The 25,406-nt window shown below is 36.5% G+C and overlaps 2 protein-coding genes across 2 annotated transcripts; one reads left to right on the forward strand and one right to left on the reverse strand.

Moving 5' to 3' along the window:
- Positions 1-567: 567 nt before the first annotated feature.
- LOC135680863 (uncharacterized) lies at positions 568-17,104 on the reverse strand. Its single transcript, XM_065195070.2, has 12 exons — positions 16,992-17,104; positions 15,129-15,214; positions 14,669-14,802; positions 14,037-14,165; positions 13,349-13,450; positions 11,983-12,054; positions 11,286-11,321; positions 10,496-10,606; positions 7,653-10,236; positions 6,814-7,013; positions 5,816-6,238; positions 568-3,781 (listed from the first exon to the last, which is right to left on the reverse strand). Exons 1-12 carry the CDS (start codon positions 17,039-17,041, stop codon positions 3,245-3,247), a joined length of 4,464 nt encoding a protein of 1,487 aa, XP_065051142.2. The 5' UTR covers positions 17,042-17,104; the 3' UTR covers positions 568-3,244.
- A 36-nt stretch (positions 17,105-17,140) lies between these two features.
- LOC135680865 (uncharacterized) lies at positions 17,141-25,172 on the forward strand. Its single transcript, XM_065195072.2, has 10 exons — positions 17,141-19,059; positions 19,287-19,328; positions 19,557-19,675; positions 20,629-20,679; positions 20,997-21,194; positions 21,846-21,890; positions 22,734-22,813; positions 23,001-23,095; positions 23,442-23,496; positions 24,182-25,172. The coding sequence occupies exons 1-10, from the start codon at positions 17,236-17,238 to the stop codon at positions 24,430-24,432; spliced, it is 2,760 nt and encodes a 919-aa protein (XP_065051144.2). The 5' UTR covers positions 17,141-17,235; the 3' UTR covers positions 24,433-25,172.
- Positions 25,173-25,406: the final 234 nt, after the last annotated feature.

Genomic DNA, 25,406 nt, shown 5'->3' on the forward strand with positions numbered 1-25,406 from the left:
ATGCTCTCTCACCCATCGGCCGCAGATCTACTACTAAACTACAGAAAAACACCCAAATTTTGGGTACGTAGATATGTTCTTTACAAAGATATCTTCAATGAGAAAGTCGAGAAAGTCAGCGAAGAGCAGGGCAGTGATAACAGGAGGGGTGCTTGCAGGGACGCCGGAGCCAAAAAAGGGCAAGGGGGGAGGGCAGAAATTTAGAAAGGGCATCTTCAGCCGTAAGATTACCCTTTTATCCGGAACAGTGGAAAAAGTAATTATTCCATTATTTTATTTCATTTGAACATTAACTTTGCAAGAGAGTAAAATCATGTGACAGTCCGGACCCCCCCCCCCCACTTTCTAAAATATGATCCTCGAGATTTGTCCAAATACGATGTAAAACTCATTGGGGGGGGGGGGGGGGTATCTAGTATACTGTATGCTTGTGTCAATAACTATTGTAAAATACCTTTACATTAATTTACTGTAGTTAACATAAAGCAAATAATGGCGGAAAATTTTGCAAAAAGGGCGTTTCCCCGCATTTGAAGGGCGTGGTCCAAAAAAATTCCGGGGACTACGTCCCAGACCCCCCCCCCCACTACTCCGGCCCTGGGTACGCCACTGGTGACAATAGCAATAGGTTACAGTAATTAGCAGTGAGAGGCCTTCGATAATTTTACGGAAGCAACTGTCAACGCTATAATGCTTTATTTTTTGTTAATTCTAACATTTGTTCTGTATTTTAATTCTAACTGCATCTATCATTTTTTAGCAAAAAAGAATATTAGAAGCATAAGAGCCATTGAGAATGGTGGTTTACGTTAAATATTTTCTCAAAAAGGGTACATTTGCCCCCTCTACCCCTCCTGGTAAAAGGCAAGGGGGCGCTGCCCCCTCATGCCCTCCTGCTCCGGCGTCCCTGGGTGCTCGGGTATCCTCGCGAACATGGGTGTTTCGGCAAATTGCTGAGAATTTGGTTCCGATGCCACACCTACAAAATACCATGCCCAACTTGTCGGTCGATTTTTTACAATACATCCCCCCTCCACATTGAAATTCAGTCATGATGGCTCTGGCAGTGCCTATTTTGGGCATAATCAATATCTTTGGGCGTCAAATATGAATTGAACAGTCAGTAAAGCAAGAAACCCTAAACAAGTTTTTCTTTGCAAAATGATTTTCAGCCTCACACGGCGTTGAAAATTATTAGTTTTCAGTTCCTTTTTAAAATAAAAATTTTTCAAGTCACGTTTGCGTAAGATAGAAATCCGGATATTGACAAGCCGCAATGACGTCAATTGTCTATCTGAGGAGGACCAAAACGGAGTCATCTTTGGCTCCACCCAAAAACCAACGTAACAGAAGCGAAAGTTGACACCTGTCAAATCAAAATCAGCAATACTATAGAAAACCCCAATACGCAGGGACAAAAACCATAGGAGGTCATTGCAAAGTCTAAAAAACTGTCGTGGTAATGTAACTGAATAGAATCAAATAATATGATAATTGATACAACAATGGGTAAGAATATACAAAGAGATTTAGATTATACATGACGGACTATCGAATAATGAAAGAAAAAAGCTTTGGTGAGGGATATGGGATAAGTTGTGGTTGAAAAGGATGAAGTTTTTGTCATTTTATGACAGCAATGGATAGGTTGGCAATGCAGAATCGAACAGCAGACCATTTGCTTCACGTCCACAACACATGTTTGAGTCAAGATGTTCGAGTTTCGTGGACAATAAAGGAAATTCAACATATTCGCAGGACATGCTTGCACTTAGTTTTAGTGACATACATCGAAATGATTTTGCACTAGGTGACAATAATAAAACAAAGAAAGAGCATTCAATGAGCCCTATGGTAAGATAATACGTCACTCGCCCCAGCCTTCCTTCAAACACCGACGCTAATCTACAACTTTAGGCGGACAAATTTTCAAGAGTTAGACTGAGCCAAATAATAAAGAAAAGCATAAAGAGTTTTCCATTTTAGAATTCATACTGCAAAAAATCAAGTTTGCAAGGAAAAGCAGAAAAGATACCCGAGAGCATACAAAAAGGAAATTTTCTCGAACATTAAAATTTATGTTGCTTTACACTTTAACCATGTCAGGGTTCAACAGATGATGACCTATCAAGAGGCCAATCAAACCAGTCATTTCTCCTCGTCTCGATCCGCATCTAAGTTTAAGTTTTCGTTCATATTTGGTCACCACCTATGGTTCTATAATGTTATAAAAGGTGTCGAACTAAAAAGCGCTTGCAACATTTAGAGATGTTTTGAATTTTAATGCTAAACTATAAAGGGTTTCCACATATTCGACACAAACTGGCAGAGAAGGATTTCAACTAAAACTCGAAGTTGGTATTCTTGAATTTTAAAAGGCATGCATGAACGAAACAGTTAAAACAGAATCAAAGCGATGGTTTGGACTTCTTGAACATTAAAACTTCTCCTTTGATAAGGTTTGAAATACTTGAAAACAAAATTGAAAAATTGAAAACACAAGATCTAACCAACAGTCTGTGTTGTATGCAATCAATTAATATTATAAACAAAGTTTGCAAAGAAAAGTTTTTCAAATATACAAGAACAGATTTTAATTACGTAAGAGCTACTCTCAGTTGAAAAAACTTTAAAAATACAAACAGATACACTTTACACGAAAACCATTGAATATCGCGTACAAAAATTAACTTGCCAACCTACGCGCACATAGCAATATTCCAGCGAGTATTTTCTAACTAGACTAAACAAAATTTCCCAAAATTAACTTGTGCTGTCCTATCGACACCTTTTTTATAAGGAAATCACGTTAAAATATCAGCTCTTAAGTGACATCTACAAGAAACTCATGATGATGTCAAAACGTAATCTCCTTTTTCTGTCTAAACAACAAAACAAACACACAACAATACCAGAAATACTCAATAAAATCGCTTTTTCTTCTCTACCAAATTTATCAAAACATCGTCACAGCCAGCACAGCGGCCTAATTTTGTTAGGATAAAAAATGTTCCTAAAAAATGATCATAAAACAGCTGAAAAAGTTTATTCTTATGTAATGAAAAATGATGGATATTCTCTTTGCAACATGAGGGAAAACACAGCCGCATTCAACTGAGTGTCAGGTAGCGAATAAAAACACGGATAGAAGACCATTCTGTCAAATGAAATAAGTAATTGACAAGTACGGTCAAAACAACATCAATGACAACAACGAATAAATGAATTGAAGTGGTTAAAAATATCAAAGCGGTGTAAAATCGCTTTTAATGACAACTTTTCTGGCTGTATCACTAAGCTTGAATCCTCGCTTAAACCCTCTACGACCCCTTCTCGAATTTTTCTTAGTTCCACTGTTATTTGAAGGCGACTGAAATGCCTGGTTTTGGCTGCTTGTATTGACTGGGTTACCACCATCTTTTTGCTTCTTAGGCCTAGATCCCTTGAACTTTTTCCGTTTAACTTCCACCACCTTTCTTGTCCCAGTGTTTAAAATATTTCTTTGATCGTCGATCTTTGGCTGCTCATTTGCCCAAATTGGACCTGCCTCGTCTTGCATCAAATTTTGCAACTGTTGAGGGCGAGCTTTTCTTTTAGGTTTTTTCTTTTTCTTTCCTTTATTGTTTTTGCTTGCTTCCTGAGAGGCAGGAGTCTGGAACGCCGAGGGCGTTGTTCGACGGGGCGTCATCGCTGCACTGTGCGAAGGAGACAAGGATACGTTTCGAAGGACATTCCAAGCGTGAGAATCCGTATCTTCGTCATTCGGGGATGATATTATTCGCTGAAATTGGAACATAAAGCGCACCTGAGAACAAGGCTGCAAACAAATTCTTGGCCCTGTTAATACTTGGAAAAAAAATAGTTAATGTCGATGTAATGATAGAGGCTTGGGACAGGTTCTTGAATATGTGAAACACATAGGCTTGGGACAGGTTCTCTCATATGTGACACACATAGGCTTGGGACAGGTTCTCGCATATGTGAAACACATAGGCTTGAAACAGGGTCTCGCATATGTGACACACATAGGCTTGGGACAGGTTCTCGCATTTGTGACACACATAGGCTTGGAACAGGTTCTCGCAAATGTGACACACATAGGCTTGGGACAGGTTCTCGCATATGTGACACACATAGGCTTGAAACAGGTTCTTGAATATGTGAAACACATAGGCTTGAAACAGGTTCTCGCATATGTGACACACATAGACTTGGAACAGGTTCTTGCATATCTGACACACATAGACTTGGAACAGGTTCTCGCATATGTGACACACATAGGCTTGGGACAGGTTCTCGCATATGTGACACACATAGGCTTGGGAAAGGTTCTCGCATATGTGACACACATAGGCTTGCAACAGGATAAATCCTAGGATAAAGGGGAAAGATTTCTCAAAGTCTTCTGAAAAAGGTGTTGAACCAACGGATTTTCATGACAATGCCCATTTACCTCACCATTGCGTTCAGATAACTACTGCTTGTGAGCGGTGTGAAGAACAAGAATGGATGAGGCGGGTTAGCTGCAGAGTAAAAAGCAGTCTTGTGAGTTGGAGAGTGAAGAGAGACCAAAGGCGAAGGGGAATATTCATAATAGAAACATTAAAGCAGCTCTAAAACTAACCTGATGAACCTTCCATCTGATGAACTCGTCAAAACGTCAATATGAAAACGTCATCAAACCATTGATGGAATCGAGTTTATAAAGGGCAGAGATTAGAGAATTCCGGCCAAGGAAAGAGAAGAAAGTGAGGTGATATAATCAGCTTAAACATGTGAGGACATGCTCACGAATTCTATAATGCAACCTGAACTTTTGGTTATCAGATGCGGTTTTGGAGATGCTAGAGGTTATCAACGCGAAATTAACAAAGATAAATTTTCCATAAAAGACAATTTGACCGGAATTCAATGTCATATTGGAGTTCAACTATGGCCCGTAAGCAGCCATTCACTTCGTCTCTCTCTCCTGCGGAGGCGTGAGAAACAGAGATCGCTACATAATCTTTTTTCTTTCATAGTCTTCTCCACAGCCATTTTAGAAGTTGGATGAAGGCTGTGTCACAAGAAGTGACTTCTTGGCTCCGTTACCATTGAACCTTAGTTTACATGACAATTGATGTAGGCAGGAGAGGGGGTGGGGTGATGTGGTGGCTAACTTGCCATATGTCATGGCTTCAAACGACAATGTCTCCGGTTCTATTGCTTCGTTGTAATTTGAGTGTTTCGTTGAACCAGGATCAGTTTAATTTGAGGTTAAGCCTGCTGTCCCCATCGCGGGAATAACATAACAGAGGTAGCTAAGCTTTCAAATACTGTTGCATATAAAGAATACTTTCCAAAAAAAATTCAAAGCTACGATAATGATTGCAGTTGTAGATTGTGTAGATTGTGTATAGGTAATTTAGGGTTTTTATAGTTATATTCTTTAATAGATTTCTCTTGTTTGTAATTTAGATTTAATTTATTATAGTATCTTGTATTTAATTTTCGGTTGGCTTGAATTAGCATGTGAGCTAGCAATAAGCGCCAACCTTAAATAAATTATTATTATTATAATTATTATTATTATTATTATTATTATTATTATTATTATCATCATATTTATTCCATAGCAGGAGATGTAGCTATGGCTTATAATACCAACTATCCTGACAAAGATTGTACGACAATTTTATACCTGCTGCACACGTGGACTAAATATTCCTAGATCGCTCTCGTGCGAATGCAAAGTGTCAAACAAGGCAAATCAGCCAGGCGGTGGCGAAATCTATACAGATGAATGGCAGAGACACTATATTAAAACATCACATACCCGTTGTTTGATGCGAATTCGCTTTGCTTTAGGAGCACCACTTGAAAAGGAATTGTTGTTGCTGTCATCAGTATTGGGAAGCAAGGGCTTCTCGATCGCTGTGACGTCATCAAAAAATCTTTTTCTCCCACCGGGTCCTCTCGGTTGGTTTGCCCTCGGTCGTTGATTGGTTTTCGGTGGTTGGTTGGTTTTCGGTAGTTGGTTCGGTCTCGGTTGGCTTCTCGTTCCCTGTTGCAGGTTTGTTCTTGGTTGTTGGTTTGTTTTCGGGGGTTGGTTAGCTCTCGGTTGGTTTTTCGTTTTCTGTTGCTGGTTCGCTCTGGGTTGTTGATTAATTCTCTCTTGTTGGTTAGCTCTCGGCTGCAGGCCATACCTCACCGAAGCATCTTCGTCAAAGTGGCGCGGATCGTAGCGTGTTAAATCGACCTACAAACGAAACAAATATCAAAATGTTTTTTGGCCAGCAACTAACTTTCGGAAAATATTAAACAAATTTAAAGCTATTCATTCATCGATTCATTTATTCATTCATTCAGTCATTCATTCATTCAGTTATTAATTAATTAATTAATTCATTCATTCATTCACTCGTTAATTAATTATCCATTCCCATAATTATTCGTCTACTTGTTATTTGAATTATCCACTCACTTAATCATTCATTTATTCATTTATTCTTCATTTATTCATTAATCATTCATAGTCTTCAACTCATTCATTTATCAACTTACTCATTCGCTTATCCATTAACCTATTTATTTATTCCTCTATTTATTCAAGAAAAATGGCAAAAAGGGCATGGAACGTCTAACACTTACAGCCCCAATCTCCTCTCTCCCTTTCCACACATAAACCCTCTCTCTCTTTCTATCAACACCTCCTCTCTCATTTGATTAAGCTCTGAAATAAAACCTGCTACCAAAAAGCCTTAGATTGTTCTAAAATAAGAAAAACTATATAAATTCTACAACACTTGTTTGTCAAGAAAACGGAGAACCTACTTGTCGAGTCATTTCAACGCCACCAACATTGCGTGCATCAATTGTTTCGTCTAATTGACTTTCCATGTCATCAAGAGTTTTTTCAGAGGTACTTACAACTTTGGCCTGTTGCGCTTGATAAGGAATCTCGATGTGCTTTTTGGATTTCAACGAGTTGATTGTTGTCCTTAGATCTTCTTCGTCCGATGAATCAGACGAACCTGGAAAATGGGCGAAACGCTCTTTATTTGATGACTTGATGCCGTTTCGTAATACACAGCAAAGCATAAAATTGCCGCTGCTCAAAAGCAAACGACAGTAACAAAGTGGTGTGAGCCATCTGCCAATTAATATCAGCCAATCAATAGGCATGACAGTGGTATCACGCTCACTGATTGGTCAATTGTTAATAGACAGATGGCTTAAGCCACTTGAGATTTTGTCGATTAACATTTTTTTTTAAAAATACAGGCCTAAAATTAAAGATGTGCTATCCTGAATCTCTTCACTTTCCAGTTATAATCACGGTGCCATGATTTTTGCAACTGGGTGATCATTTTGGTAACCTTTTTTTAGAACCCTTAATTTGGCTTGAAACGTTCAGAAGGGAAAATTATCCACCCCTACTCAATTCTATAATGGAGAGGTGTTTCAATGTAAAACATATTGTAAATGGTCATACAATCTTCAGCTTACTTATAAATATGATATGTTGCAGTGCAGGGGTGTGTACTCTTATTGCAGAAATATAAAGCTTTATCATAGCTAAAGGGCATTTTCACTACAAAAAATATTTTTAATGATCACTGGACAGGAGTTCAGAATAAAAAGTTTAATAAAAAGAAACACTGATAACATACCTTGAGCGACAAGCAGATTTGAAAACTGGAAATTTTCACCGTCACTTGAGCTGTGGTCTTCATCGATATAAACATCTGGGATTGCGTTTTCAATGAACTGTCTTTTATCAAATGTGTTGTTTGGACCGGTTTGAGTTTCTGCGGAACGTTGCTCTCGAATGGGACCGGACTGCACCGGTTCTTTAGGGGGGTTTCTATTCCTACCTGCTTCTTTAGACACAAATGCCTGTCTATCTTCAAATTTCCCTGCTGCTTTGTCAAAGAAAGTACTTGATGGCAATGGATTTGAACTACCCAGCTGACGGCCTAGATTGGCAGTTCGACTTTGAAACTGATCGGTATTATCACGGTCAGTTCTTCCGTCAAACTCGTGTTTCCTCTTTACACCTTTTTCCTTTCTTTCGTTTGCAGGCTTGCTAGGGGTGGGCCTGTTAGGAGTGACTCTTTTAGTTGGCCTTGCTGGTCCAGCATGCTGTGTTTCAACATTGCTTCTACGCTTTTCAGCGCCACCTTTCGAGACCGAGGATCGAAAAGAAGCAGGGTCCATTGAATCCCTCTTATCCCTGTGACTCTCGTTCTCTCTCCAACCCCTTGAGAAGGACTCTTCAGCTGGTTTACGACTTATTTCGCTTTCAATGTCAAATTTTTCATGTTCTCTCCCTACCATTGACCCGTTCCTCTTCATCTTGGCATCTCTCAAGAGAGAAGCAGGGTTATTTGAATCCCTCTTATCCCTGTGACTCTCGTTCTCTCTCCAACCCCTTGAGAAGGACTTTTCAGCTGGTTTACGACTTATTTCGCTTTCAATGTCAAATTTTTCATGTTCTCTCCCTACCATTGACCCGTTCCTCTTCATCTTGGCATCTCTCAAGAGAGAAGCAGGGTTATTTGAATCCCTCTTATCCCTGTGACTCTCGTTCTCTCTCCAACCCCTTGAGAAGGACTTTTCAGCTGGTTTACGACTTATTTCGCTTTCAATGTCAAATTTTTCATGTTCTCTCTCTACTGTTGACCTGTCTCTCTTGGTATCTCTCACTGCTTTTTCTTTTGACGTGACAGAATCTTTAAAAGACTTTTGATCAGAATGATCTTCATTTCTTCTCTTATCTTTAGGGAAACATTCTCCCAGCCGTAGGTCAAATGTCGTTTGGCGGTTTTCTTTCTCGTGAGTATCCTTTTCGATTCCCCTTACTCTTTCATCCCACTGGTTCCTTTTCTGACTATTTGATCTCTCGCCAACCCCTTTTCTTTGGTCACTATATCTACTACTTGTATTCTTCGTCTTTCTCTCCTCCGCATTCAGTTTTTTCTCTGGGGGTGCATTACAGCTACTATTAACATTGTCGGTTCCACTTCTTTCTAAATTCTTTTGCAACCCATTTCCCTGATACTTATTCTTATTTTCATCTTCCTTTCCTTTTAAAGACTTTTTACTTTTCAATCCATCATCTGACATATCACTAAAATCCGAATTACTTGCATACACATCAAGGTTAATAAATTCAGAAAAACTCCCAACTGAACTTCCATCATCTTCTGCCGTAACTTCCGTGGGTTTAGAATTTTCAGCAACCAGTTGGCTGTCGCTAATAAGTATCCGACTGACGTCATCCATTCCTTTCCCTGCCTCTCTTCCAGTTTCTTTAGTAATGTCATCATTACTCAATCGAGATTGCATTTCCAAATCGTTCTCAGATTGTGAGTTGTTATGATTGTCATCAGAAATCAAAATAACAGAATCTTCACCATTCTCTATATCTTTCTTGTCTATGTTTTTGACACGCCCTTTGGCGACCCCCTCTGTTGCGATTTTTTCAGTCGTGTTATCATTATATAGTCGAGATGGGGCCGGCATCCTCTTCTCAGAATTAGTTTCACTGTCGTCAGAAATCAAAATAATCTTTGAATCTTTGTCAAGAGGTAAATCTATATTTTTTCTTCGTTTAATTTTCACCACTTCATTCTTGGGTTTGCATTCATTTCCGCTATTATCAGAACTTAAAATTATCACATTTTTGTCACGTTTTCCAATAACATGTGCTTCAGATTCTCTTTCACTGCTTAGGCCCTCTTTCGATCTCTTCAAACCCTTGATTACTTTTCCACCTATCTCAACTCTTTCTTCAGATCCTTCCTTCGACCGCTCATGACCCTTTTTCAAATTCCCGGATACCTTGCTGTCGGTTTCGACTGAATTCGCACCCTTCTCTTCTCTTTTGCTCTTTTCCTTTACTCCCGTTCGCTCAATTCCGCCTTTCTTCTCCCTCAGTCTCCCGTCTTCACCAATATCATTATTCACATAGTTTTCTCTTGAATCTTTGAAATCTTCATTCTTGCTATCGATTCCTCTTGCATTCACGGCTGGCCTGCGATCTTCGAAAAAATAAGCATGCTGGTCATGTTTCCTTTCAATGCTCTTGCTTGAAACGAGTCTCGGTGATGTTTCGTTGCGAAGATCATTTTCTTTTCCTGATTTTTCCACGTTACCCATAAATGTTTTATTTGTCTTGGACGGGCAATTATCGTAATGAACAATGAATGGCGAATGAAAGACCAATCGATGTGGCCTCTCCTTTTCACAGTCCTGAAAGATAAATTGGCGATCAGATATCAGTACAGATAACAAGTAAGAGATATGCTTTATTGTTCCTTGCACAACAGAGAGGTTTCTATCTCTTTATATGGTGCAACAGAAACAGGAAAAACAGTTGGGAATCTAACTTCCAATTAGTATTGCTACCCTGTCAAAACTTCAGTATAGACAGGGTAGCAATACAATTCCACATTTCACATACAATTCACATACAAACTGATAGTCGATGTGCCGATAAAATGTTACTTACATGTCCAAAATGCCCTTTCTTGCCACAATTAAAGCAAAATCGCGTCCTTTTGATGGTTTTAATGACACCGTGTCTGTTTACTTCAGGTTTTTCCAAATGGTTTTCATGCGCCTAGAGTATAAGCAAAAGTAAATGTAAGTTTAAGATTTATTAGTTACTCATATTCCTAAACCTATTAAAATTAGCTCGTTTCTCTACCATAAAAAACTTCTACCTTCAGCCCTCGAAGGCTCCAACGGGTATATCACTCCCTGAAAATCTCGTACGTATTCGTCAAAAATTACTTTATCCTAGAAGATTTCGCAAATATGAAATATACCATAATCTCTATATACCATAAACCATAATATACCATAAAATTATATTGTTCTAAGAAATATCACAAGCTGTTTGGAGCAGGTGGTTCATCCCTCGACTACCTCAACCCCACCATCCTCCTCCTGCACGATTGATATCAATATACTTCAACAGCAAGTTAAAAAATGATAAGAGCTGCTACCTCTCTTACCTCGCTGCAAGATCTCATACCTTCAGATTGAAGAATCTTTTTAATGTCTCGGTTTGAAAATGAATACTAACTCTTGATTGTTCAACTAAAGCGACCAACATTTTTAGGCCTTCCCGTCTCCTCCTCGCCCCTGCCTTGCTAGGCCCAACCACCTGATGAAACCCTTCCATGGATACAACTCAGTGACCATTCTAACTCATTTTCAACATACATTCAAATCTATATATGATATGATTTTTAAAAACAAAATAGGCAGTATGGGAGAAGAATAAAATATCTTACAGTTAGATGAAACTGTCTCCAAATTTCATGGCATCGCTGAAAGAGACATTAGAATTGAAGCAACAGTGCATGCATTCTATAAAAAAGCAACCCCTAAAATACAGACAACTAAAATACCTTAGTTAAATTGACATAAGAACACCTTCCGATAATAAACATAAGAACACCTTCCGATAGACTAGGTGTTTTGTTTTACGTTATCTTATTCTGCATTTTGTCTCTAACAAGAGCTCTTTGTTTTTCAAAACCTTTGGTAAATTACACCAAAAAGGCGTGTTCGGCCAAGTCTCTTACTAAGCGTTATCTTCCAGCGTTAACATTTGAGTTAAACTAACATTCAGTAGGCATCCTCTTGCTTTCAAGGGATATTAAATACACATGATTCTGGGGAGTAATATCAGAAAATGTTTTATGGTGGGCAAACAATTTAAATGGCAGGCTAACTTGCCCTTTGCCATTCCACACCTGATAGGATTTTAAATAGACTGGATGATCATTCAAATTTGAAAATCGATAAAAAATCATTTTCATGACTAACAGGTTTAACAGCAAACAATATGTTCCTCTTGTATTTGCAACATTGACCAGCTCTCCTATTAAGACTTAAAAGGTTTTTTGAAAGTAAAATCTGGAGCCATGACACCCTATTCACCCGATTCATTGCCAAATTTCTGATACAATATGCAAAATGACTCACCTCCTTGTTGTGGCCTCTTCCCCAACATCTTTTACAAACTGCATAATTCTTCTTTCTCGGTGCTTGACATGTCTTTCAAAGGAAGATATTATGATATCAAAATAGCTAACACTTGTTCCGATACTCTTGATATTATAATTAACAATCAGCTTTGACTCTTATCCACTGTTGAGAAGGAGGTATCCAAACCATAGTCAATAGAAACAACTATATTGACTTTGTTCAAACGTACTAAAAATTTTGAGGCATTGCTACCCCTTGTATTGATTTGATGATAAAATATAATGGGTGTCCAAACATCTTAAAATGAAAACTGCGCTGAAGCCGGTTCAACCTTAATCCGTTGAGTGTTCAAACGCTCTTTACAAAACTGAGCATCAATTCAGTCGAAACAGTGTGGCACTGTCCTGACAGTTAAAGTCGTTTTTTATTTCCGTTTAAAGGCAGTCTGTCCCCTATTGTGCTCAGCTTTATTTACGATTCAGTCCATCGACCAATCAGACCAATCAGAGACAACTTTGATTTCAGAGAATTTGAATCAAATGAGTGTATTCCCGTTGTAGTGAAGCTGTGGCTAGAAAAATATGGCTGTTTGGTTTCTGCGAAAGATATATAAACAGCGAAAGGAAATGCTTCCGTTATCAACAGTCAATTCCAGTAATTAAATCCTCTTGCCATTCCCGATAGCTTTTTGCTCGCAGTTTCAAACGTCGTCCACTATCGCAGTTAGGCAAGCCAAAGCAAGCATTGTGATCCGTTATCCGTTAAGGTGGGAAGACCTATTGTTCATATTAGCCAATCATTGAGGAGACAGACTGCCTTTAAAAAGAACGTTCAAGCCTCGAGAGGACTGAAGGAGGGAGAGGGGGATTAATATAAGTATAACTATATCGCGAGTCGCAATGCATTGATCGTTAGTCAGTGAGATTTTGCGAGGTTTACGCCAGGGAGTAGAGGAACACAAAGAAATTCGGTGATCACATAAGTTCTCTTTGGATGTGTTATACCCTAGGAGTCACTCAAGGCTCCTCTCTCCAGTTTCTCAATTCTAAACAAGCTGCATAACCTATTGCTGACGTGGACAGTGCATTGGCAGAGCAATCTGCCTTGCTAGCAGTTGATTTCCTTAACAACACAACAAGATGGAGAAAGAAGCTTCCTCGATAAAATTTATTTCAACAACCCAAACAGTATGTTTACAAGCACAAAATATTCCAACATTATCAAAACAATTTTTGGTTTTTGAAAAAACCAGCCTAGCTGGCAGTCTTTCAAAAATCTTTTGGTTAAATCTCATTTCATATAATTACAGAATGTAATCTGATACCTGGTCATTCTAGACAAGGATAAAAAGAAAAGGGGTTACCCTGACAATGTGACCAACTTCATAACAGTTGTAGCAAACACCATTGGGGCAGTATCTCCCAGGATGTCCATTTAAACCACAAAGATAGCACGTTTCTTCTTTCTAGAAATTAAACAAAGCATTGCAACCTTGAATAAACAAAAAAAATGGTAATAGTACTAAGAAAAGAATTAAAATATTCTCACAAGTAAAAATTTTTAATTGCTACATGGAGGAGGTTCTAAACTTGATTGTAAGATTTCTAAGGTTTAATTTGATTCGTTAGATTGAAAGAGAACCCCTCAGATTTGTCAGAAACATTATGAAAGAATGTTAGCCTCCCTTCTTAACTTTAAAATGTATCAAATGACCCTAGTGTCAGAGATGTCATGAAAATGAAAGTCTTTTCAAGCAGCATGCCGAGCTTCATTTTGATCTCAGATTGAGAATCTAAATATCAAACTACAAGCAAGCAAGTTTTCAGGATTCAAGTTTTTGTGATATTTACTTTCCAATGATACAAAATCTGAAAATTTGACAGAGATTAACATTTTAAAAAATCATTCCAGGTGAAATATTTCACCAAAACTTGCTAATCATAGTAGAATCCCTCACCACAGAAAATTTCTTGAATTAACATGAGGCTTTTGAAGAAGACTGAATCATTTTTGCTTTTAATATCTTTACAAACAATTTAAACAATGTGTACCTTTGGTTCCCAGCAGTCTCTAGCTATATGCCCTTTTTTGTCACAATTATTGCAAAATATTTGATTTTCATGTCTCTCAATGAAGTATCTTTTCTTCTTTCCAAATGACTCTAGGTACTTATCTTTACCCTGAAAAAAAACATTGCTCTGAGAATGAAAATGTATAAAACTTTAACAAAAAAATTATAGCAAGACTAAAGTGGACGAAAATTAAACCTGCTTTGGATAATCTGTCACAGACCTAAGCTTACTTTTAACTGCAGATAAAAAATGTTATCACTTTTAGAAGCTTTGATTGCAACTAAAGGATTGAGGGTAGGGCAGGGAACGGCAGAACTTGAAAGGGCAGAGTAGAAAATGGCAGGGCATAGCAAGTCATGTGATAGTTGGAATGCCTCAATACAAAAAAATCAGCAAGTACCCAATGGGCAATTTTAAAACAGTCTCTCAATGAAGTATCTTTTCTTGTTTCCAGTTTCCAAATGACTCCATCTTTATTATCAAATATAACATTGCTTTGAGATAAATGAAAATGTACAAAACATTAACAAAAAATATAGCAAGGCTAGAATGGAGAAAAATTAAATCTGCTTAAAACAGAAGTTTATAATTTTGGAAAAGAACCTACTAACCATGAGATCTTTTTTGTGAATCGCCCAGGTCTCTGTGTCTCCTTTTGGTTGGTCATTGTCAATATTATTTTTTGTAGTTATCACAGCTTCATTACTCTTTTTGTGTGATTCGTTGTCTAGTTCTGCAACCAGTTCTAACAAAAATGATTGAAGATCAGAAACTTTGTGCTATCTTTATTCTCCTATCTATCAAAAATATCCCTTGAACTAACTCTCTTTTGTTCCAAAAATGTGGAACAAATATAAAACATTAGAAAATGGTGGTTAATTATTGAGAAAAAATTTTAGTACAAGCTACCAAAAGTGCATAATAGTAGATATTTACAAACTGTGCAAATTAATTAAAACACTTCTTTGGCTATTACATTAATGCAATTCAATTAGTATATTTTGGTAACACTGTAGCATAGTAAAGCCACACTTTTGCTGTTAGTTTCAGATATGTTTAGATATGTTGTACCTGAGTTGGGACCCAATTCTAGGTCAGCTGAGTAATGCACCTGGCTATAGAGGAAGTTTTCAAGATCACTGTCCACTTCTCCATCACTACAAATCAAATACAAAATTCAATTATAAATACCAGTTTTTTAGCATCTAATAAGAAACATTGCAAAAAAACTTAGGCCTTGAATAATAATATTTGAAGCATCTATCTACTTGTTTTATTTTCTTTTCAATTTTTCAACAAAGATCTCAAAAATAGTTCAAAAACTTTTTTAAGGTTGATCAAAATTCCAAATATTTCCCTTGAAATGCTTTATTAGCACTGTCTTTCTGTGTTTTTGAAAAGCCATGATAAAGAAATGAGGAACTCTGCCAAATTTCTAGCCCTAATGCTGTAGTTTTGTCTTAGATGTGAAATATATGAGCCAGGCCAAACCAAATTGGTCTATTGGCAAAATTGAATTCCTGCACTATCTCAGTCAATTTGCAATATATAGATATAACTTATAATATGAATTTTATGGTTATGTGGTCAAAAATTCAATAAATACATAAAAGTCACACTATATGTACTTCAGTCCCTATCCAGATCAAAAATTTTACAACAGATTACACCCTTGAAGGCCACTGTTGCTTGAACTCTTAATGCCAAATTGTTTAAAAACCCTTTCCATCTCAAATTGCTCACAATTGTGATTGAATGTAGAAATACAATCTCTCCTGTTTTTTAATTCTTCCTGTGATTTAGTTCAATCTGTTCATCAGTATGATATTTGGCAAGCTACCAAGAATTATATTTTTTAACTCGGAAAAACACTACTAATTCTGACAGAAATAAAGTAATCCCCATCTGTCATTAGCTTTGCTAAAAAATTAAAAACATATTACTTATTTGACAAAAGCTAACATTAATTGATTGTTACGGATAAATCAATCATTAGTCATGATTACTAAAACAGGGTGCTCTTTTCTTGATTAGTCTATCTACTGGGAGAGCTTCTCCTGCATATTCTTGTCAATATAACACAAAAAATTCCTGTGCTGCTTAGCTGTTCTTTTGATTTATTTGGCCAGTCTGCAGAGTATGGCTTCACTTGACGAGGTCTGGCACATGCATATTAATTTCAGCCGCATGCCTCACATGCAAATCGCTGTTTACCAGTTTTCAGGCATGCAAGCAGAGCCTTTCCAGGAACATTTATCAGCCCCAACTAACTGCCCAGGATCATTTCATGGGTTTTTTTGTACCCTGATATTGATGACCACCGAGACTGAAACACTTACTTGTGCTGTTTAATACATCAAAATTTTGCATAGCTCCTCATAAGCTATTTGGGACACTACCGTTGAACTTAATTTTTCATAAGAATGCGATAAATTTCTTCAAGCCTCAATATTTTAAAAAATTTTCTTTTTAAGCCTGATTTCCATGGCATTGGCGGTTCGGGTAGAAAGTAAATCATGTGCTTGTCCTGATACGCAGGAAGGCCAGTATACTATATTTAAGAATTGGCATAAAACACTTATGTCTATAAATATATTTAATGTCAATTTTTAGCGGGCAAAGCTAGCCATACTAAATCCATCTCAATCCAAACTAGGCAGACTGGATATTTTTGGTTAGTTTCTTTTCTGTGATTTTCTTCTTGGGTATATAAGACAGTTTAAATCTAAACTGCATGCATTGGAATTTTAAATCACGAAACTGAACTGAACTGTGTTGTCTTCAGATAGATCGTTTTAATGACTGCAATCAGGCAGGATGCAGGAACTGAAATATAGGGCATGCCTAATTTTGTTTCTGATGCTGCAATTGTATTCCTAAGATTAAAGATTAGCTTTAGGCCAAAACACTACAAACACGAGTCAAAGAATCTACCTATCATATGAATTCGCTTCAACATCTTGGACATCTTTAGCGCCATCCATTTATCTGCAAAATCTTTTTCCAACACAAATTGGTGCTGTCAGCATGTGAACTTGGTGGCTGGCTACATAGTGAAACGAGGCCAGATCAAAATGCTATCCTATGTTTTGTTTGTAGAGTCCAGTCTTTTTTGTCATGGCGGTCACTGTCTTCATAGGAAAGGAAGACATGAATTAGAAAAAAACGTTTGCAGAAAATGAGTTTTCGAAAGAAAGCACGCCCAGTGATTGCAGTCTCAGCAGTTGCTAGAGCAAGGATAAGCAAATCCAGTGTAATTGAGCAACCTGACAAAGAAAAAGATGATACTAGCTTACAGGAAGACGTAGCCATTCCTGGACCATGTGATCTTAGCAGTAACCAGCCTAATGTTGATAATAACGCCGTGGAAGCTAATATACCACAAAATGTTAACGATGAAAGTATCAGTGAAAATGATACATCATCTTCGTGGTCTTCTACACCGATTGCGTCCGGAAGGAGATTTAAAAGGGCGAAACCGATGCCTAACTTTGTCAGTACAAAAAGACCCTGTCAACCATCAAAATTAACTAAAAGTGAAAACTCGCCGTCGAAAATAGATGAACTTCAATCGACCAGCTTTTTAGAAGCAATCACACATAATGAATCCCAGGGGACCCAAGGAAGCACTTGTAAAAAAAAGGATGGCAACTATTTACATAACACAGATAGCAAAATAGAATTAGAATGCAAAGGGATTGAAGATCAAGGGTTTTGCTCGAGTACGCTTGTACCAGATACTCAGTCTGAAATAAAGATCAGGAATCTAGAAGAACCATGTCCAAATTTAAGTCAGCTGGAAGTAGGAGCAACAGATTCATCTCTAGATTGTTCAAATGTGGATGAGAATCCAATGGGGTTCTTAGTAACTGAATCCAAAATAAGTTATGGATCATCATATTTTGAAAATAAAGCTACAGAGGAAAGTAAACAAGATTCTTGTACAGTGCCATTTAAAGAAGATAAAAGTTGTGAAGATAATATAAACAATAAGATATCCAAGGGCACTGAGAGTAGAAACCTTTCCCAGTTAAGCAGATTTAAAAGGCAAAAGCCAAAACCAATAATTGGAGGTCAACGGCTTAAAGTGACAAAGGATGTTGACAAGCAGAAAAAAGACACCAATTCTGAAAGTAATAAAATTACTGAGACATTTGCAACTGCAAATGACAAAAATATTCCTGATGAGAGCTTTAAAACAGTTGAAAGCTCTTGCAGGATCAAAGAAGAAGAAGGAAAAAGTGAAAACATTGTTAATGTAGAGGAAAAATTGATTCTTGTTAATGATTGTAAAATGGAAAGTGACAGTTCTGATCAACTTGTAACTTTGAAGGAAACACCTAAAAATGAATTTTTAAATGATACTGTGAAACAATTAGAAAATATGGAATCCTCGATTTTGAATGGAAATGAGAGCCCCAAAGTAGATAGTGGAGGAAGCTCAGTGAAGGGATCAAGAGTTTGCAAAAGGGTCAAATTTAAACCTAATATAACTCCAAAAGATCTAAGAGTTAAATCAAAAAGAGAAAATAACGATAAGGAAGATATTGCTAATAACAGCACCATGGAAAATTCTTCTACAGATGATAGCAAACGAGAAAATGAACAAAGACATCCGGAGCCCACTAATTCAACAGAATCGCAGTCTGTTGAAAGAACTGGTGGAAAGCATGTTAGGTTCAATCAGGACATTGTTAATGAAAATGTTTCGAAATCATTTGATGGAACTGATGAGAATTTGTTGAATGCAGTTGAAAAGGATAATATCAATACTGCTGGTGAATTAAATCAAGAATCAAGGTACCCAGGTCCTCATTCTGATGCAGAGGATGGATCACAGTCTGAAGGAGAGGGTATACATCATCATGGAAAACGAAAATTTACACCCTGCCTTGGACCAAGAGTAAGGCAGCGAAGAAGACTTTCTTCTGTGAACCTTTCAGAAGATGAAAGCCATGCAGCAGCAAAAATTAGTAGCAATTTTGCAAATGCATCAGACAAGGTATAATTTTGCATATTTGCGTGTGGTGTTATAAAGTCTGTGTGAGCATTTTGCCTTGGTTGTGAAGAAGTTTATTCCATTTCATTCACATTTCATAAGCCAATCCTTAAACAGCAATGTAAAATTTTGTTTCAATATATTCAGTAATAAAATTCAGATTATTTGTACAATTATTGGATAGGTCTTTTTAGAATTACCTTATGTCGCTAAACCAATTTATCTTTTAGTCTTCCAAGATAAAAGAAAAAGATGCTAATCCAGATAGAAATGTAAGCAGTTTCTACTTTTTGTTTTTTTGCCTTTTTACTTACTATTTAAGATTCATGATGCCTTTCTTTCTAAAAAGGTCTTCAAGCAGTGCTTGCACAACCTGGTTGCTTGTTGAGATCTAAGCCTTGCAAATCTTTTTTTAATTTGTGTATCTTTCATTCGATATTTGGAAAACATTAAGACACATTTTACAATACAGCCCTAACACTATTATTTTACTTTTTTAGAATGAAGAAGAACAAACTGATGAATCAGAAAAGAAAAAACAAAAACGTAAAAGAATTGTTATCCGAGAACCAAAGGAGAAAATGACAATGTTTGATTATATTTATTATAACCCAAAAGCGTAAGTAATGGCATATCTGTAGTTTCTGTAGTTTCAAAGTAACTAGTTTGTTTGCTATCATGAATTAACATATTTTGATGAAATCCTCTCTAGTTTAGCAATCAACTGCCATTGATGACTGTTCACAACTGAATTTTTTATGAACCTTAACCATGTAGCAGTGGCAGCTTGCAGCGGTACTAGTGGTACCAGTCCAGTATTGTTTTATTTCGAAAGCTCGAAATATGTTTGTATTGTGTGATTTTGCTTTTTTCTATGAAAATTGAATTAATGGCAAAAAAGGAAAGCGCAGCGGAATACACAACCTCTTAATTCTGACCCTTGTTATCTTAATTCTCACTGAAAGATTGGCATTGAATAAGCCCTATATGTATGTACACCACAGTACTAGACCTCATTCATCCAGTATTGCAGAAGTCTGTCCCGTTGCCATTTGTGACTCAACGGGGCATAAAAAATCTTTGTCTTTCGACAATCCAACAATAAAAAAGTCGTTTGCAGTACTAGATTCCTCTTTCTAGTTATAAAATGCTGCGAGGCCATTTAACCCCTGCAGCTGGCAATATCACATGACGTCAAACAAACCGAGGTATTGTATGAAAACTTCTGACCTGCCATCAAAAGAAAATTTGGCCATATTAGCCATAAAAATAAATATTTTCCAGGGACCGCGCCCCTGTGCCACCCTTCCTCTAACTGGTTCGCTCTGCAAAAATTTATTTTGTTTCACTAGTACCATCTTATTTTCGTGCCAGCCGCCACCGTCATATAGTTAAGTCAAGTTAAGTCCAGCTATTTGTGTCATTTGTCACAACTGTTAGACTATATGTACATGGCAAACTTTGTGTGCATTCTTGTGCGGAACCTTTAGAAATCTGTTTTGTTTATTTGTAAAACTGTTTGAGTCAAAAGCAGTACCATTTATGTAATTGAATTACTTGGTCTTTTTGCAGATCTGAACAAGAGCAAGCTGAGAAAGAGTCCGAAAATAAACAAAAGAAGAGGTATCAGTTTGGCATTATGTATTTCTTTTCTTGTTTGGCATTGTTTGAGAAAGATTTTTTTGTGTCATTGTTTAAGAGAACTTGATTTTTCCAGCTAAAATTGTTACCTCCCTTTTATGATTAGTTTTTTACATTCAGGAAGCTAGTATATCAGTTGTATTCAATCTTTTCATAATATTTATTGCCACTTACAGAAAAGAATCTTTAATTTTTTAAGGGAGCTAAACATTGATTAAGAAGATTCTGTGTAGTGATTTCATGAAATAATTGTGGTGAAACCAGATCTTAGTCTACTAATCCTTAATTTGCTGTTCTAGGCAGTACAAAGAAACATCAAGGCATGAAGAATCTGAGATTGTTGTGGGATCAATAAACGGAGATTCAGTTACTTCCAACAATGACAGCTTAGTTATCAATGATGATGATGACGATACTACTGGACCTGCAGATGATTCAATTATAGCCCCACAAGTGAAAATTGGGGAAGATGGCCAGATTGTTATTGATGAAGAAAGGTAAGTTTAGATAATGGATGACAAAGAGTTATGGCTCATTTAATGTATGATTTTCTTGATGTAATCTGTTGATGATTCTTTGATTCATTAAAAATATGAATAATTGTGAGCAAGGAGGGGACTAAAAAACCCCTCCACATCTTAGATCACCCAGCTGCTAATAACACCTCTAAACTCAGTACAATTATGGTTAGCAACTTTTATTTGTACTGGGTTGGAGCACAACTATGAAAATTGACAGACATGTTCCAAGGCATCAATATAAACATACCCAGCATTATTTGGGGGGTTGGTGTTGTAGGGACACCACCAGGCAACATTAAAGAGTTTTGGAAAGGAGATATTTTATACTTGCTAATGTGACCCCTTTGAAAACCACAAAACAGTTTACTGCTTATCATTTCTTTGATCATGCAAGCACTAATATTTGAAGCTGGTCAAGGCTTCTGTAAGTATATGTTCAAGCACAGGATTAGAAAATCACCGTTGGATAAGTAAATTTATCTCATTGGCAATAATTGGCTATCAAGCACTGGGAATATCTATACCATGTCTCATGTATTTATTAAGCTGCTTTAGAGGACAACATTTATTGTGTAGAACATTTTTGGGTTTTTCTATTATTTAAGGGAATTTTATTTCCTTCTACAGTTTGTTACTGAAGACAACAAGATCAAAACTTAGTTTAGAAAACAGGTTTGAATTTAAGATTTTATGTTGAATTGAATTTGCTCTTTTCATCTTTTCTTTCTTTGAGTTTTTCATGACTTTGGCATTCTGAAGTGGCTGTTTGTTTGATTACAAAAAGAGAGTAATGATTAACTGTTAATGACTGTTCGGACTCGAATATCTATAAGGATACATATATACCAGCATGAAGCACCTGTCATCAGTGTAGAACTTATTCAAATGTCAGTTTGAATAACAATGATAAGTTACACTGTAGAATATAAAAAGATACACTTTATTTTGAGGCTCTGTTGTCACTGGCATTATAAAAGTACAGTGCATCCTTGTTTATCCTAACACCGTTTTTGGTGTGATATTTTATATTAAACATATTTTCATTGGAAAGAACACTAATTTAAGCTCATCTCCAATTAAATTCGAGCCCTAGAATGAATCCAGGAAGTTATGAAAGCACCCAGATCAGTTTATCTTATTTATATCTTTTAGAGAATCTACCTGTGATATCAATGAACGTGTGTGTCTGTTGTTTTCTGGGCAGCATACACGAAATGATACAAGGATTTAGTTCATATTTTAAAGTTCCATTCGCTAAGCCACCAGTATTACTGAAGACTAAAATGGTATTTTAACTCTTTCTCGTGTCTTGTTTATGATTTTTCCCGAACAAATCTTATAATGGATCATCCAAACTTTCGTCTTATCCAAACGGCTCTACTCACAAATCATTCCAGGCTGTTCGGATAAATAAGGAAGCACTGTAGGGAATCTCAAATTAAACAGATCAAAAAGTTCTTCTCATGAGTCCAAGATTATGATTTCCTCCTATTTAAAAATCATTTTTCCTCGTAGTGAAATTGTTTACACTGATAGTTTCAACCCTTATCAACGACGCCAGGAGCCAATAAAAAAGAAAAGATGGCCAGTCGAAGGTAATTTTGAAATCTTATATGATGTAAAGTGGTAGGTGTATGTTGTGGTTACTAAATATGCATTGTTACTCTGCTTTGCTCATTTCTCCCTATTACCGTCTTTAAAAGTGGTTCATTTTTTCAATTCTTGAATTTATATTCCATTCATGCTTACTTTGAGCTGTTATCTACCATCTTGCTTTGGCAGAAACACTGAAGTTCTACCGGATCTTGAGCAGGATTGGAACAGATTTCAGTTTTATGGTCCAGTTTTTTCCTGGCTGCACTAGAAGAAATTTAAAGGTTAGAACGTTTAAATAATTTATTTTCAACCATTTTTAACAGGAACAACTTGATCGATAGTATATCACCTTCAGTATATTTTGATTAAGTTCACCAGAAGCATAAGGTTATCAGCTACTGCAGAAGCTGTCGGTGTTTAGAATGACTGATCAAACTCAAGCTTATTACTGTTCATATCAAATATTGCAACACAATGGTATGATGAATTTGGGAGAAGCACTGCCTTTTTTGTAACATAATGGCATTATTAAAACCATCTTAAATAAACAGAAATTAATTTGATCTTGTAGCGTTTTTACTGTATATGTCCAATGTTGACACTTTATCTGGTCTTTTCAATCCACAGAAAAAGTTCAAGACAGAAGAAAAATATAATGGGGATTTGATTGATCGAGCACTTAGTAAGTGACATATTTTTTTAAAAAACTTTCGTCTGAAGCGATTTCTGATTAATGCGGATCCTCAGAGTTCAAAGTGGCACAAAAGAACTTCATATGCTAGAGGTTCAAGACGTTTTAATGTTTTGTATCGAAGGTGCGAAATTGAAACATGATTCTTAATTCAGTCCTTTTGTCTCAGTTATTTAAGAGTTTACAATATAACAACGGAGAAATAAATCAGTTTAAAATCGAAACAGGCTTTTACCTGAAAAAGGCGTTTTGATGATGGCGACTTGGGTAATTTGGATTGGAACACAAAAGTTAAAACTATTTGTGCGTTGTAATTTAATCATAAGCTTTGAAAGTATTGCTACTGATAAGACGAAAAAGTTTAATTAGCCTTCTCATAATATTTAAAGTTATTTTGAAAAGCATATTATAGGTTTGTGGCTGGAAACTTAAAACTCAGATCTTTTTCTGCGCTGATTGCGCATAAATTAAGAAATTTTGTAAATATTTTGAGAAATTTATCTCTAAGAGTTTTCATCCAAAACTAGACGTTTTTCATAATTGAAGATAGCACAGAAAAGCGGAAACATAACACAGGTTACTAAAAGCTATTTTCGTCCGATATCCCTCAGTAGACAATATGTTCATCTTTGGTTATTATCGAACGTTTATCTTATTTTGCTGTTTTTTTCCTCAGAAAATATGTTACCCCTGGACCAGGCACTGCTAGAAGAACTATCTCCAGCAAGTGCCGATAAACAACAAACACAGACTGAACTGTCCAACTCAACTGAACAAACTAATATTAGAAAACAAAATGCGAAAAGGAAAACGAGAGAAAAGCCTGCGAAAGGAAGATCCTGTTCTGTGAACTCGCTACTGCAGGAAAATGAAATTATCGATAATGAAATTATGACAATGGAAGTAGCTGAAAATGTGACGATATGATTTAAATGCGTTTATTTATATCTAGTAATATCTACTTAAACACGCCAAGTACAAACATCTCATTCGAAGGGGGAGAATCACTACATGTTGGGGCAAAGATGATGTTCAGAATAGGAACAACGCTCGCGTATTCAGCTGTCCCATGTTGTTCTTTAATGATATAAGTGATGACATGGTTGATCCATTGATACAAGTATAGTGCTCTAAAAATTAAATTCTTTCAACTTTTAGCCTATATATCTTCACTTCCTTTACTATGCTCATATGGGACGTGGAAATTTTGAAGTGAAAGTAGCTTTGCTATTAAATTTTATAAAGATACCCTCGAGAAGTTGATACTGATGTTAAAAACTATTCTATTCGGGGTTCGGTATAGGGAGTGAATTTATTGTTCTTAGTACATGTTTAAAATAGGTTCTGTTTTGCAGGAAAACTCTCATATTACGGACAGTTGTGGGAATGGGAGTGCAAATAATGAGGGTTTATGGGGTGTCGCAGCCCCAACATGGGGTCCGCTAAAATGCATTTACGGTATAACGTGCACTCCTATATATTTATGGCAAATGTTTATCTTCTCTAAGTAGAAACGTTTCTTGAGTTTGAAACTGAAAAATGATTTTTTAAAAAACAACTGCATTTTGGATATGTTATTCCATTCTTGTAAATTTTATCTTTAATATAACTTAGCAAACATCTGAGACGTTGGTAATAGTTTTAAGCATGACAAAAAATGATGCATTCATCTAGGCATTCTATACAAATTCATCCTTTGGTATAGTGATAGTTAATTGTCAAAGTTGATTACAATTGAAAGGAAAAGACACTTTAAATTCACAAATAGTTATATCGTTGAATATGGTGGGCATAATCTGAATCTTGAAAAGGAAGTTTCTCAACGGTGCTGTAGAAGCATGCGCGATGAAATCTGAAATGACTGCCTACATGAAGTAGCATTGCCACAAGTAGTCAGTGAC

Source organism: Rhopilema esculentum, chromosome 18 (genome assembly GCF_057945365.1).
Source record: "Rhopilema esculentum isolate cy_ngs chromosome 18, ASM5794536v1, whole genome shotgun sequence".
NCBI classification, from domain to species: domain Eukaryota; kingdom Metazoa; phylum Cnidaria; class Scyphozoa; order Rhizostomeae; family Rhizostomatidae; genus Rhopilema; species Rhopilema esculentum.